Source organism: Acipenser ruthenus, chromosome 5, assembly GCF_902713425.1.
Source record: "Acipenser ruthenus chromosome 5, fAciRut3.2 maternal haplotype, whole genome shotgun sequence".
Classification (NCBI taxonomy): Eukaryota; Metazoa; Chordata; class Actinopteri; order Acipenseriformes; family Acipenseridae; genus Acipenser; species Acipenser ruthenus.
Genome location: NC_081193.1, coordinates 71,060,466 through 71,076,774, shown reverse-complemented (window position 1 = coordinate 71,076,774; position 16,309 = coordinate 71,060,466). Strand labels below are relative to the sequence as shown.

Here is a 16,309-nt window from a genome sequence, read left to right as displayed (position 1 = left end):
CGGGTTATAACGATGTGTTCTCAGAAAATACACATTCAGACAATTACATGAAAGGATCTGTGATAACTTTGTATGTATAGCCATCCTGCACCCATTTAGGGAGCCCCTTGGAAATCCTTTTTTTGTTTGCCAATGTCAAGAAATACTTGAAGAAATGTGTATTTAATTCCGTTTTAACCTGCCACTCAAACAAAACCTTCTGAATAGGAAAAAATAAATACATGAAATTATGAAAAAAAAAAAACTCTAAATAGACTTGTGTCCATAATAATTTTATACTGAAAAACATGCAAGCCAAATTGAATCATGTACTTTTCCATATTTTTAAACCGACATTTTGTATTAATTAGAACAAAAAGAACATAAAGAACATGAGTCCTTGAACTCATCTATTGGACAGATTTAATTACTTGCTTTGTATCAATATTCAGCAATTTAAAATACCAAGTTATTGATAAGTTGTTATTTGACACTGGTTTTGTAGTATTTCAGTTTGTGCTTCAGTTTTGGGAAAACAAACTGTCTCTCTTAACCCAAGGACAATAGAACTTAGTTATTTTGATGCAACGCTATGAAGTTACATGTGATTGAGCTAGTGGTTGACCAGGTTAAGTTAAACAATAGAAAAATGTGTTGCAACCATTTTAGACCAGTGACTGCCCTTAAACAACAATACAGAGTGCTTTATCCTAAGCTTAGGTATTGTAACAGAAGCTAAACTACCTTTTCTAACAGACTAGAATGCAGCCCGCTTTTCTTCCTTGCTAACGTAACTGCTCCACACCACAGCCCACTCTAAGTAATTAAATCAATCCTTTGTACTTACCGTATTCTCCTCTAGTGACGGTACTAGATCTGATTATATGCTTCATGCATATTCAAAGTATGGCACTGACAGCTCTTTAATGAGCTCTTAGTTAATCAGCAGGAACAATGTTCATCTTGTTCTTTTTTCCTCAAGACATTAGAGCAATGAAAAGTTGAGCTAAAATGAAGCATGCAGCGTTATTCTGAAAATATATAGCATGTTCAAAAGTGGCTAAGCATGGGATGCATTCTGCCCCTTAAAGTCTTGTGTGCAAATTGGATTACTGGTATTGGATTAAACAGCAAATGGTTGGATAAGAAATTGAGAAAGCTTGATGTGATCACAGGGTTTAATATTTCTTTGGTTTGTTTTTGAGTAAAGAAACCCTGGTCTTCACCAGAAAATCACAATTAATTTGTAACTGTCCTTTGCTATTAGTGTCATTTAAAAGTGTGCTGTTTAAAAATAAATAAATAAATAAAATTATCAAAAACTGAGAATTGTACTTGACTGAAAAGGTTGAAAGAAATATTTGTCAACTGAGATATCTAGCTTAGTTTATTTCTAAATATAGCATTAATAAACACTAAACAAATGAAGGTGATGTGAAGCTAATGTACATTTAAAAATACTCCAAAATATGGAAGAATATAACTGTGGTACAGAATAAATAAATATATTGCCAGTGTACTCAATTTTATTATTTAACTTTTTCAATTACACGGAAATATAAATACAAAAAATACAATTTCAACAAAATCTATCACAGAATGGGTGTTAGATGCACTTTTATGATAAACCTGCATTTTAAGAAGAAAAAACATCCTTCCACCACAAATATACAGTAGATTTTTGTCCATTATTTGTATCTTCTTTTGAATGCAGCAGTGGCCGAGATCGCTATCTTAATCTTGTTGTGGGCCATTGAGGCTTGCTTACATACTAGTGTGCTTGCCTGGCCTGCAGGCTATTTAAAACGTTTCCTTCCCTTGCTGCAGCTCTTCAAATTCAAAACTGGGAGACAGTGTGATCGCCCATTCTTTGGGTTTACATTCTGGTGGTGATTATAGGGGCTTTCTTTCAAAATGTGGTGCATGCAAAGTTGTTTGGCATTGGAGCTGGTGTGTTTTGGTTTAGGCCACAACATAAGAAACAAAATTGCTGGTTAGAATCAGGGGCAACATGAATTTGTTCTATTAGAGCACACGGTTTATAGTCCAACATGTCTTGCTTTAAACTTAACTACCGTAATCCCAAGCTGATCCCGTTATTATTAAAATTACAAGCATATGTCACTTCCCTGATTTAAAACGGGTTTTCCTACTGAACAATCGGCTTTTTTTTCTGAATGACAAGCCTCTTTCTCATGTTTTCTAGCTTGCTCGCTTCTCTTTTGTCACAGCCCAGGGATTTGTGTTTTTCGTATCCGCCTCACATGATCAGCAGCGAGCTATCGCACGGTCTGAAAGTGAATTGCTGCAATATTTAAAAACAAAAAAGGTAAAGGAGCTGGAAAAATCACTTATTTGGCATTGTGAATTCGTTAGTACAATCTGTTAAAAGTACGTTATTTTGTAATTGCTGCAATTATCGCATGCGTAGTGTTCATAGTCAAAATATAATTATGATTATTTACCTTTTATCTAGGATATAACTGACTTGAACTATGTTTTTGTACATTTGAGACCTATGTAAACTAAAATTGTACAGGCATTGGGTTGCAAGCTACAATACTTATTTGTAACCATAATTTATTATTATTTTTTTTTATTTTTTGTTTTACACCAGTTGCCTAACCTTAATTTCTTGGCATCAGTAATATTATGAAACTAGATAGTAATATTTTTTGTAATCCTCTTAGTATATTGTTAACGGTATGGTTTTATTTCAGTGTCTTATATGAATGTTTGTTTGGACCATTTTTTTGGGGTGTAGCAATTTATTTATTTTTTTTTTTTATATTTTCCAAGAGACAAAATGCTAGAAACATCTACTTTACTCCTCCCCTATCGCACAAAACACACAGAAAAAAAGTAGAATGTAACTTGTAGGATTTTTATTTTATTTATCAGTGAACTCAATCAATTAGTGATTTAATAACCATTTTTGCTTCATGAAATTAAGATAAAAGTAGGTTTACACAGCTGCCTTTCATTGTTTTTTTCTTTTACCCTGGCTTTTCTTCCTGAACCCAAAATTGAAAAGACTGAGCCATGGTTAAAACTAGTTATTTCCTAATAATTTATTTAAATGTCATCTGTTATTATGCAGCACACTTTTATCTCACACAGAAAATAAACTGGTAAATCCTAGGCTATTTTTTTCCACACCTCTGTCAAAAAAAAAAGATAGCTAAAATGCACTAACGACACAATTGTTTGCATCATTTAAATGCATTTAAGTCTATAATGGTTATTATAATATCTACGGTAAATGCGTTCTTTTACAGACATGGCACAAAGGTACTCTAATTACTCAGAATCTCTGACTGTTTTTTAAAAGTTTGAATAATGACAGTACGTAAATATGTAACTTATTTAAAAAGTGTCTGATTCATGAGATGCAAAACATTGAAACATGGATTATTTTTCGCTATCATTTCTGGCAGTTGCTGGGCAACTGCCCGATTTCGGCAACGGTCTATATATATATATATATATATATAAATTCAAAAGTTTCATTTTTTTAGTTATACAAATACAGTATCTCCAGGCCATTTTAATAAAACATTAATCTTTTTTTTTTAAACTACATAACTAGTTCTTAACACAACAGTAGGTCTACGAGTGATGTTTTAACTTTTTTTTTTTTTTACTGTACTGTCATTTGAACTTTAGTGTTTGTGCATGACTGTAAGCCTGCTGAATACTATCCCCCATTGAACGCTGCCATCTAGTTATTTCACAAAGCAATTTAAGCTCAACAGCATTCTTTTTTAAGCAGTTAAAAAAAACAAAAAACGTTGAATATGTACATATGTAGTTTTTTTAAACTAAAAAGTAAAATAAAAAACACTATTCTGCTGTTTACAAAACTGATGCTTTAGTTTAAGTGAGCCTTCATTTGTGCAACACTTGCACGTAAACAAAAAAACCTCTGCCATACTTAACTTAACTACATAACTTTGTTGTTTTAATTGGTCATGATTATTTCGCTGGCGCTACAATGATGGAAACTACAATGCTTATATTTACGTTTGCTTGGCTTGGGAAGTTGGCAGGTGGCAGACAGCGGGGTTGCGACATAACGGGTACAAATAGCACTTTTTTTATATTGGTGACATTCGTTTAGAGAGAAGAGCTGGCGGTATGTGAGGGTGGCGTTATAAAGGGGGGCGGTATAACGCGGGACAACTGTATGTATGTATGTATGTGTGTGTGTGTGTATATATCTCTATATCTCTCTCTCTCGCTCTCTCTCTCTCTCTCTCTCTCATATATATTTTCTGTCACTGATCTACACAAAATAGTCCATAATGTCGAGGTGGGGAAAAAAATCTACAAATTTTTCAAAATTATTTACAAATAAAAAACTGAAAAGTCTTGATTGCATAAGTATTCACCCCCTTTGCTGTGACACCCCTGAATAAGCTCTGGTGCAACCAATTGCCTTCAGAAGTCACATCATAAGTTGAATGGAGTCCACCTGTGTGCAATTAAAGTGTCACATGGTCTCAGATTAAATACACCTGTTTCTGGAAGGCCCCAGAGTTTGTTAGAGAGCATATCTAAACAAACAGCATCATGAAGACCAAGGAGCTATCAAAACAAGTCCGGGATAAAGTTCTGGAGAAGCACCAATCAGGGTTGGGTTATAAAAAAATATCCCAAACTTTGAACATCCCCCGGAGCACCGTTAAATCCATTATTAAAAAATGGAAAGAATATGGCACAACCGCGACTCTGCCTAGAGAAAGCCATCCACCAAAACTCAGTGACCAGGTAAGGAGGGCATTAGTCAGAGAAGCAACCAAGAGGCCAAAGGTAACTCTGAAGGAGCTGGAGAGATCCACAGCTGAGATGGGAGAAACCGTCCATGGGACAAATATAACCCTGACGCTCCACAAAGCTGGGCTTTATGGAAGAGTGGCGAGAAGAAAGCCATTGCTGAAAAAAACCCATATCAAATCCCGTTTTGATTTTGCCAAAAGGCATGTAGGAGACACAGCAAACATGTGGAAGAAGGTCTCTGGTCTGATGAGACCAAAATTGAACTTTTTGGCCTTCGCGCGAAACGCTATGTGTGGTACAAAGCCAACACTGCTCATCACCCTGAGAACACCATCCCCACGGTGAAGCATGGTGGTGGCAGCATCATGTTATGGGGTTGCTTTTCATCGGCAGGGACTGGGAAACTGGTCAGGATTGAGGGCAAGATGGATGGAGCCAAATACAGGGAAATTCCCAGGTGGGTAAAACTATCAATAATTCAATTAGTCGGTACCCAATAAGTCATTACAAGGGGACTGAGTGGAGAAGCTACTAGAAAGTGATAAATCCATTGCAAAGTGCTAGTTGATTATATTTATATATATATATATATATATATATATATATATATATATATATATATATATATATATATATATATAAATGAACACTAATTAAATCAAACTGTACAATTATAAAAATAAAGCATAAGTGACAAATAAATATGTGAAGTATAACGGGCATTATTGACCCTCTTAAAATATTAACTATCAGGGGCTCCCGAGTGGCGCATCCAGCAAAAGCACTCGCTAGAGTGCAGGATGCGCTCTATAGCCTGGACGTCGCCGGTTCGAGTCCAGGCTATTCCACAGCCGACTGTGGACGGGAGCTCCCAGGGGGTGGCGCTCAATTGGCCGAGCGTAATCCGGGGGGAGGGAGGGTTAGGTCGGCCAGGGTGTCCTTGGCTCACCGCGCACCAGCGACCCCTGTGGTCTGGCCGGGCGCCTGCGGGCTTTCCTGTAAGCTGCCCAGAGCTGCATTGTCCTCCGACGCTGTAGCTCTGAGGCGGCTGCACGGTGAGTCTGCAGAGTGTAAAGAAGCGGGCGGCTGACGGCACACACTTCGGAGGACAGCGTGTGTTCATCTTCGCCCCTCCCGAGTCAGCGCAGGGGTGGTAGCGGTGAGCTGAGCCTAAAAATAATTGGGCATTTCAAATTGGGGAGAAAATAATAAAAATGAATTGGCAACGACTAAATTTATAAAAAATAAATAAATAAAAATATTATCTTTTAATGAAGACGAAACAAAAGAAGATTTGAACATGAACAATTGACATTATTTCTCTCTCTCTTGTGTGTGTGTGTGTGTGGCGAGTTTGCCTGCGCGTTATTGTTTCTTTCTCTCTTGTGTGTGTATGTGGCGAGTTTGCCTGCGCATATGGAGGAGCGAGACTTTTTGACTGGACTTTTTGGGAGAGAGAGCTAATAAAAAGAGTGGTTTTAACCGCTATTAAAACCAACCCTGGTGTCCTGCCTTTTCAGCACCACCGATGAAAACCCAGCACACCGTTGATCAGTGGCGACGCGTAGGGGGGGCACACCTGGTCACATGCCCCCCCAGATTTCTGCCAGGCAGTGGCCACTGTGTTACAGGAAACAAAAAGTGCTGAAAAGATATATATTTTTTGGTGGCCTCAATACATTTCAATCATTACTGCTTTAAATTGGTATACACGTGAACCGCCACTCACAACTGACCAATGACATGCTTGCTGTCTGCATAAGTGCGTGTTTTAAATTTCTGTTTGTGATTGTCATTCATGAGAGGTTCAACCTTGAACTCTTCTGATTGGACAATGCACACAGCTTTTACACTTTACAGTCCAAACAGACGCACAACGTGACGTAACACTGAGTGAGAGACGTGAAGTATGGCCTGACAGCGATAGGGGAAAGGAAAAAATAATTATAAAATTAGCTATTTGTTCTGGTCGCCCTAATTTGTCTAAATGGTAGATGAACCATCTGACGACAACAAGCTAGCAGCTACCACCGGCAGTCCTGCGCCAGTCAAACGGTAATTAAATTAGTCAGGAATTGTGAGATTAAATAAAATGGTTTGCTTTGCTTTGAACACAAAATGTTAGTTAACAAAAATCAACAATCATAAGTACGAATTAAATTATATATAGTTATTTTTATTTATTATCATAATGTGAAATTGAAATCTGATGCGCATGTTAAAAGTTCAAGTCCTTTGCTTTTTTTTGTTTTTAATCAGAAGTGTTCTAAACTGAATCTTTTTTTTTACTATTTTGCACAACAGTGTATTTGGTTATTGGATCTAATGTTAAAAAAAGATTGTTCTTTATTTTTCGAAAATAAAACGTCACTGTGATTACTCACCTTAAAGTTGCCATTTCCATCCCCTCCCGAAAAAAAATCCTGGCTACACCTCTGTTGCCAGGGATTATTATTTAAAAATAAAAATATATTTTTTTATGTTTTTCGTAAGTGGGTAGAGAATATGTATATGTGCAGTTTATTTCAAACTTTCAAACCTTAATAACATAACCAGAGAGTGTCTGAGACCCTTCACCATTATATTTGTTCTCGTGTGAGACTTTCGCTTTTTCAGTCAGCGAAAATATGTGCTAAAAACTGAGTGAATTTGATGTAGCCCTGTTAAAATGGCAAAAAGACAGATATATTTGGAGTTTTTCTTCAACAAAAAAGCTAAACCACCCACGCCAGAGACATCAACAGAACCCCACCAGTTTTTCAACCCATGAGTCACCACTGCCGTTGATACATTGTTGTCAGAAGTGGAGGCGAGGCAGGTACCCCGACACGCACTTAGAAGCTGGTAGGGGAGAGTGTAGAAATGCAAAACTAGACTCGCCCAAATAATTGGCATAGGCAAAACTAGATTGGTCCAGCATTGATGTTAAAGCGTTGGACGAAACTAGACTCGCCGAAATTAATGGCATGGGTAAACCAGATTCAGCCGGCATTGATTTTGAAGTGTTGGATGAAACTAGACTCATCTGGGCTAGTCCAGAAAAAGTTGAAAAAACGGGTTTCGCCCATTGATCTTTTCACCCGATTCAGGCAAGTTCCGAAAAATGTGGTAACTTGGGGATTCGCCCAGAAGCCCTTGGCGAAACTAGATTGGACCGGGCAAAACTAGACTGGCCAGACCACCAGGTTTTGCCCTTAATACATACATATATACATTATATATATATATATATATATATATATATATATATATATATATATATATATACAGACGTGCTCAAATTTGTTGGTACCCTTACAGCTCATTGAAATAATGCTTCATTCCTCCTGAAAAGTGATGAAATTAAAAGCTATTTTATGATGTATACTTGCATGCCTTTGGTATGTCATAGAATAAAGCAAAGCAGCTGTGAAAAGAGATGAATTATTGCTTATTCTACAAAGATATTCTAAAATGGCCTGGACACATTTGTTGGTACCCCTTAGAAAATATAATAAATAATTGGATTATAGTGATATTTCAAACTAATTTGTTTCTTTAATTAGTATCACACATGTCTCCAGTCTTGTAATCAGTCATTCAGCCTATTTAAATGGAGAAAAGTAGTCACTGTGCTGTTTGGTATCATTGTGTGCACCACATTGAACATGGACCAGAGAAAGCAAAGGAGAGAGTTGTCTGAGGAGATCAGAAAGAAAATAATAGAAAAGCATGATAAAGGTAAAGGCTACAAGACCATCTCCAAGCAGCTTGATGTTCCTGTGACAACAGTTGCAAATATTATTAAGAAGTTTAAGGTCCATGGAACTGTAGCCAACCTCCCTGGGCTCTGCCGCAAGAGGAAAATCGACCCCAGAGTGAACAGAAGGATAGTGCGAATGGTAGAAAAAGAACTAAGGATAACTGCCAAAGAGATACAAGCTGAACTCCAAGGTGAAGGTACGTCAGTTTCTGATCGCACCATCCGTCGCTTTTTGAGCGAAAGTGGGCTCCATGGAAGAAGACCCAGGAGGACTCCACTTTTGAAAGAAAAACATAAAGCCAGACTGGAATTTGCTAAAATGCATATTGACAAGCCACAATCCTTCTGGGAGAATGTCCTTTGGACAGAGGAGTCAAAACTGGAGCTTTTTGGCAAGTCACATCAGCTCTATGTTCACAGACGAAAAAATGGAGCTTTCAAAGAAAACACCATACCTACAGTGAAACATGGAGGAGGCTCGGTTATGTTTTGGGGCTGCTTTGCTGCGCCTGGCACAGGGTGCCTTGAATCTGTGCAGGGCACAATGAAATCTCAAGACTATCAAGGCATTCTGGAGCGAAACGTACTGCCCAGTGTCAGAAAGCTCTGTCTCAGTCGCAGGTCATGGGTCCTCCAACAGGATAATGACCCAAAACACACAGCTAAAAGCACCCAAGAATGGATAAGAACAAAACATTGGACTATTCTGAAGTGGCCTTCTATGAGTCCTGATCTGAATCCTATCGAACATCTATGGAAAGAGCTGAAACTTGCAGTCTGGAGAAGGCACCCATCAAACCTGAGACAGCTGGAGCAGTTTGCTCAGGAAGAGTGGGCCAAACTACCTGTTAACAGGTGCAGAAGTCTCATTGAGAGCTACAGAAAACGTTTGATTGCAGTGATTGCCTCTAAAGGTTGTTCAACAAAATATTAGGTTAGCGGTCCCATCATTTTTGTCCATGCCATTTTCATTTGTTTTCTTATTTACAATATTATGTTGAATAAAAAATCAAAAGCAAAGTCTGATTTCTATTAAATATGGAATAAACAATGGTGGATGCCAATTACTTTTGTCAGTTTCAAGTTATTTCAGAGAAAATTGTGCATTCTTCGTTTTTTGTGGAGGGGTACCAACAAATTTGAGCACGTCTGTATGTATGTTTATATATATATATATATATATATATATATATATATATATATATATATATATATATATATAGCTCGCATCACATGATTGACAACAGAACTGGCAGAAGGCACAGATGTCGTTGTCCATCCATCAGCAGTCCAACCATTGTTCCATATTCCAATTTCTGTGTTCTTGTGCATATTTTATCCTTTTAGTCTTGTTCCCCTTTGTTAACAGAGGTAGTCTTACTGCAACACACCCTTGAAGTCCTGATTTCAAGAGTGACCTTCGTACTGTTGATGTGATGGACAACGACACCTGTGCCTCCTGCCAGTTCTGTTGTCAATTCAACACTTGTCGTCTTTCTGTTCCTTAAGGATATTATCTTCAAGTATTGCTCATCCTTGTTAGACAGATTTTTGGGTCTTCCAGTCCTGGGTTTGTCAATTACAGATGATGTTTCTCTGTACTTGTTGATTATGCTTCGGATCCCACACCTTGAAAATCAAGTGATGGAAGCTATTTCACTCAATGGTTTTCCTTCTTTATGCAAGTCAAGGTTGTTATAATAGTAGAAAACACTAGTGGAGGCTTTGAGTAAATTGTTGATGCTCATAATGCATCAGAGTAGAAAAATGCAACATCTAGACTTTTGCACAGCAGTGTATATATCTATAGCTATCTCAGACTTGTAGTCGAGTCCTCAAACTGTAACCTAGCAACTGGAAAGGCTTTTTGGGAATATTGTGCCATTTGAATTGCCTACCAATTTAGAAAAACAACTAATAACGAAGACAGAATAACCAAAACAGAGGTCAGAGAACCATTGGCAAACTCAGATCACAACATGGTCTCATTTGAAGTGCTTTTTAAAACCAAAAATGTAGCGACTAAAGCTAAGGTGTGCAATTTTAAATAGGCAAACTATGAAGGAATGAAACAGAGACTAACAGAAGTAGACTGGAGTAAAATAGAGAAAACATCCACAGAAAAAGGATGGCTATTTTTACAAAATGTAGTACTAGAGGCACAAAACAATTACATCCCAAAAGTAGACAAATCAAAATCTAAAACAAAATGGTTTAATAGATCAAGTAAAAAAAATATTCAGAGAAAAAAGCCACTTTACAGAGCGTTTAAAAGGGACCGAGAACAAAGTACACAGAAATAGTACTTGGAACTGCAAGTGCAAGTCAAAAAGGAAGTTAGAAAGGCCAAGAAAGAGATAGAAATGAACACTGCCAATTCCAGAAAGTGTTTGCTATTGTTGATTATGCTTCGGATCCCACACCTTGAAAATCAAGTGATGCAAGCTATTTCACTCGATGGTTTTCCTTCTTTATGCAAGTCAAGGTTGTTATAATAGTAGAAAACACTAGTGGAGGCTTTGAGTAAATTGTTGATGCTCATAATGCATCAGAGTAGAAAAATGCAACATCTAGACTTTTGCACAGCAGTGTATATATCTATAGCTATCTCAGACTTGTAGTCGAGTCCTCAAACCTCAAACTTAATCTGGAAACCGACAATCAATTTCTCTAAAAAGAAAAACAATTCACGAGAAGTCCACCGCAAAGTTGACAAGTAAAAAAGATGATAAATATTTGCATACTATGTTCATAATGGTGGAAAAATCTGATCAATTACATTAATAACTACGTAAAGGACTGGAAAATATGTTAAATTCAATTAAAAAAAATGTAAAAGACCAAAAACAGCATAACGTACCAGATTTGAATGGCCGCTTCCATGCTTTCTTAGTAGAAGTTGTTAGGCATGCATGACACTGGTAAGAAATTAGTTACTTTCACCTCTGACTATAGCATCTACTTTGACTTCAATTCAGGTAAAGTCTGCCAATCTGATTTAGACGTTGCCGGAACTGTATTATAATGTGTTCTTAAACAGTACATTAGTATTATTTTTACTATTTGCTTTGCACAGAAATGTTATGTTTCACTTTCATTGCATTTGCACTTTTATTAAGTCTGTAATACAGTGATGCATTTACGAGATTGTGCTTCAGTTCATTTGACTTCAGATAATGTATTTTATATCTTCTCTTTTACACAAAAAATGAAGTTCACACAGACAGATTTCTAGGTTGACTCTGCACAGTGTATTGTTAATGTGTTTTTCCTGCAACCATAATACATTTATTTTCATTTTGGTAAATTAAATGGTTATTCTGTTCTTTTTTTTTTTTGCTATCAATCAATCCTTCTGTCATATCAGTTTGATATCTGCTTGTTTGACAGTAGACAGTTTTTGATCTGAGACTTTAGTGCCTAGTTTTACACTGAATTTGACAGGTGAATTCATTGACTTTGCTTGCAAACAGTGGTGCCGTGTGCGGGAACGAGTGGAGATTAGAAGCAAAGCACCGAATATTTAATCACACGACTTTCTGATTTGAATTAAGAAGCTCTGAAGTATGATTTATAACTTATATGATTTATTCTTTTTTCATTCATTTTTGTTTTCAGTAAACTGAAAATTATTAAGGTGACCAATGTTCTATTGTTTTCAGTGCAAACAAATAAATGATATTCCAGAGATTCATGGAGCTCAGCAAAATCACGTTACTTATTTTTCAAGAATGCAGTTTTAGAAATGTATTTCTACAGTGCTTAAAAACCTTAGAACACAGTTTAAATTAGTAAAGAGAAAGGCTCGTTAAAAGCCAAATAATTACTTACTTGTTTACCATGCTGACATTATTTATTCCTTATCAAACTTAATGCAAAAGAGGAAAAATAAACTTGGTCTGCGATGGTTGCAGTTGGATTTGTGTGAGGGGGTGTTTACACTACAGTACACCCTCGCTATAAAGTACCTGTCAGGGTTCAAGCCTTTTGTTCTTTATATCGAGGGGTTTGTTACAGCGAAAGGACAAACAAAATGAATGATAAACTGTTGGAGTAAGTTAATGAGATGATATTGTGAATAAAAGTAGAATTACATGTAACCGTTTGTCTCATGTATGCAGTATTCTGCCTTTGCTTTATCCAATTTGTTAAAGAATTAAAACGCAGTACAAAAAGCAAAAATCCCGAATTGACGCTAAACTTTTACTCAAAATCAATCTGACATGAATCATTTCAAAGTGCACCAAATCTTTATTCCAAATCAACCCAACATGAAAAGTTTGACATGAAAGAAAAGCTTTTGGACAACCTATATTCACGACAGAGATGTGTCTGCTTCACTCCTTTTTTCAGACAATCAATATAGTTTTCCAGCTTTGTTGCAACATACAATGATTTTAGTTTCGGAGGCAGTTACACAGCGCACGCTTCTTATTAAGACAAAAGAGTTGACTTCACTGCGGAAGTGGCATCCCGTGCGTACAGACAGACCGGGATGTTGACAGTGTGTGTAGATTGTAACAAAAATCAATAAGAATGAGCCTTCATTCGATTCAGGGCAAAACTTGATATTTATTACACTGATAAATGATCAAAGACAATCTTCCAATTGTTAACTAACAATTAACAGGTCGCTGTGGGCCACGACCTACGCCGCTAAAATTAATTAATTTTTAAAAGGAATGGAACTAGGGGTGGAACTATTCTGTCTGTTTTTATTCGCTTCTCTCTCTGCTTCACAACAACAAAAAACACTCCCCCTGTCACTGGTCTTTAGCCTCAGTTAGTCCCACCTCGTCCCACTCCATGGCCAGTCACCAACAGCCAGTCTTTTGCCCATAGGCTGTTCGACTGATGTGAAACACAGCCCCTCCTACTTCAAGTGTTCCTGCACTTCACAGACCTCACATATATTACAATATTATCTTTTTTTGTGGTCCACAGGCCAGGTTTGTTATAATGAAGGGTGTTATAACGAGAGTGTACTGTATGTGTGTGTGTGTGTGTCTATATATATATATATATATATATATATATATATATATATATATATATATATATATATATATATATATATATATATATATAATATTACACACACGCACACACACACAGTCAGCACTCGGATATCCATTACACACATACATGTCAGTCGCGTTTTATTGCCCTTCTATTAAGAATAAAATCAATTCCCATTATAGATATGTAACAAATTAATGCACTTACTAGTCACACGTGATTTCCGACTCTGTCACCAGTTTTCTGATACAAAGCCCATCTCTACAATGTGCTTGTTTATCCGTCAGACAGCTTTTTTTTTTTTTCTCGCATTCCAAATCAGTCTGTCTCTATTGTGCAGTTACACAGCGCTTCCTCCAATTTCACATGACGGAAATGCAGCCAAAACAAAGCGAACGAGACAAGTTACGGTAATGTAAAAGATAATCATTAAACAGTTTTAGATGCATTTTTTTTTTTTTTTTAATCTGTGATCTTTAGTTGCTTTTGTGCATTTTTATTTGGAAGTGTTGAGCACTACATTCTGCAATTTTGAATACTGACTTTGGATACCGTTTTAATTCTGGAAACTTTTTTTTTTTTAATCTTTTGATAATTTGCATTGCCTTTTACGTTTTACGCAATTCTGTCATACGTAACATTTTGATTTCATTTTGCTGTTGGGTTGTTAATGGGGAATTTAAATACTGCTACGTGTACTGTATTACAGTCCACGTGTCCACAGTCGTCTCTTTTGGCAAGTGATATTTTCAGAATCATATCGTTCTCAATTAAAATAATATAGTAAAATTTAGTACTGTACCAGAAGAAAACAACTACAGTACATCTAAAAGGAAGCCTATTTATTTTAAAACACAGTCCTTTCAACTATACACTTTTTGACATTGTATCTTTTTTGTGTTCCCTGAAAAAACCGACAATGGTTGGGACGGGCCAAAATGAAATAGTCAGGTATGCGTCACATTCGTTCAACCGTCACTGAAGTCAAATTTATATAGGGTCGGATATGCGCGTTATATTGTGTTAAATTTCCTTCCTAGAGCTGGCAGACAAACTTTACTGGGCTCCTACTGTAGACAAAAGCAATACAAATTAGTAATAATATCATTGCATTCATTTAAGTATGTTTGTTACTCTACGTGTGACTGAGGGATTGCGAATTTTAAAGGGATGTGTATATGTGAGTATATAGTTTTGGTTTGAGGTTTAGAGGTACACGTTTTTAAATATTTTCAGAAATTTGTGTTGCTCTCTAGAAATCTACCTGGAGTGTTTTTCTAGCAATTGAACTAATGTAGCGAGAACAGATTTTTAAAATATTTGTCCAACGGGCAAAGTAGCAAGGTAAAACTTGTTGTCCCTCAGACAAATCTTGTTGTCTCGGGCGTTGGGCAATATGAATTCCACACACCTGCAGTACTTTTACTCTCCTACTGAAATAAATTTGGTCTGGTTACTGTAGTAAAATTCTGTTGTGAAAGACAATAACAAAAACATCTCTATTTTGGTTGTGTTTTTTTTTTTTTTTTTTTCCCTGTGACTTTTACTGATTACTGTAGATTTTAGCATCTGTATCCCAGTGCTCACAAGCCATTGTTAAATAGGACATTAAGCACTGTGGAATATTTAAGATGATTACACAGGCTTAAAGGGCCCTTTTTAAATTAATTAGTGTTACAGAAGTACTTTTAATACTGTCTGCTGATTACTTGTGATGGCAATGTTAGCATTTAAGATTAAATATAATACATTTATTAAGTGTTAATATGATATGTATCCTATTAAAGTTTAAGGGTATTGAAATGGTGTTGTTACAGTGATGCTGAATGATACAGAAAGACTAGCTGTGTTTTAAAATTGTGTGCCTGCTTGTACAAATACAGTAATCCTAAGCTTATATCTTTAGGTGTTTTCTACTGACATTGAGAATGCCTGTTAAGTATATAATATTTGGCCATAGAAACACATCTGGCAGTGTTCCTAAGTTGCGTCCCTATTGGGATGTTTAAACAAAAGCGTTATATAAAATAATGTATTCAGTTTCTCACAAAAATACAACACTAATAAGGGAGCATAATTTTACAGAAAGAATAATTGACCTCTTTGAAATGTAAAGAATGCATATATATGTATGTTTTGTTTTTAATTAATATTACACGCGGTATAATATTATTGTCAGCTCAACATCATTTTGTGTACATTTGTGTTAGCAACACGTACTTGTGTGTTTATATTATTGTTATTCCTCACACTAACTTATGTTGTCCCCATTCTTGATGGTTTTCAATATTCATTTTTCCTAATGGTAAGCTTTTTGTTTTAATTTCTTTGCTTTTTATTTTTTAATTGTGTTGTTTTGTTGTGTTTTCAGGCAACAATAAAGAGGAGGAAGATGCCATGATGCAGGAATGGTTCATGTTGGTCAACAAAAAAAACGCTTTGATCCGAAGACAGAATCAGCTTTCTCTCCTGTGAGTAGTGACTTCCTTTGTCTTGTTTTTGAAATGGTGTGGCAAAGCATATTTTCAATTATTTCATAAGTAGGAGTTCTGCTTCAAATAGTATAAAAGTTTCCTTGGATAAAAATATTTAATCCCTTAGCATATAGTTAGCAATACAGTTTTCAATTGAAAAAAAAAAAAAAAATATATATATATATATATATATATATATATATATATATATATATATATATATATATATATATATATATATATATATTCTCTTGGCACAGCCTTAAACAATTCAAAAGTCCTGATTGATGATGTATCTTTTCATTCTGTCTGTCAT

The 16,309-nt window shown here is 36.0% G+C and overlaps 1 protein-coding gene across 12 annotated transcripts in view; it reads left to right on the top strand.

Annotated features, from left to right (window-relative positions):
• The window catches only part of LOC117402982 (EH domain-binding protein 1-like), a 157,118-nt gene that overhangs the window by 134,092 nt on the left and 6,717 nt on the right, over positions 1-16,309 (top strand). For all 12 annotated transcript variants that reach the window (XM_034004751.3, XM_034004754.3, XM_034004748.3 and 9 more), the window contains one exon: positions 15,891-15,990. In XM_034004751.3, coding sequence (XP_033860642.3) covers positions 15,891-15,990 — 100 coding nt within the window. The remainder of the gene's footprint in view (positions 1-15,890; positions 15,991-16,309) is intronic.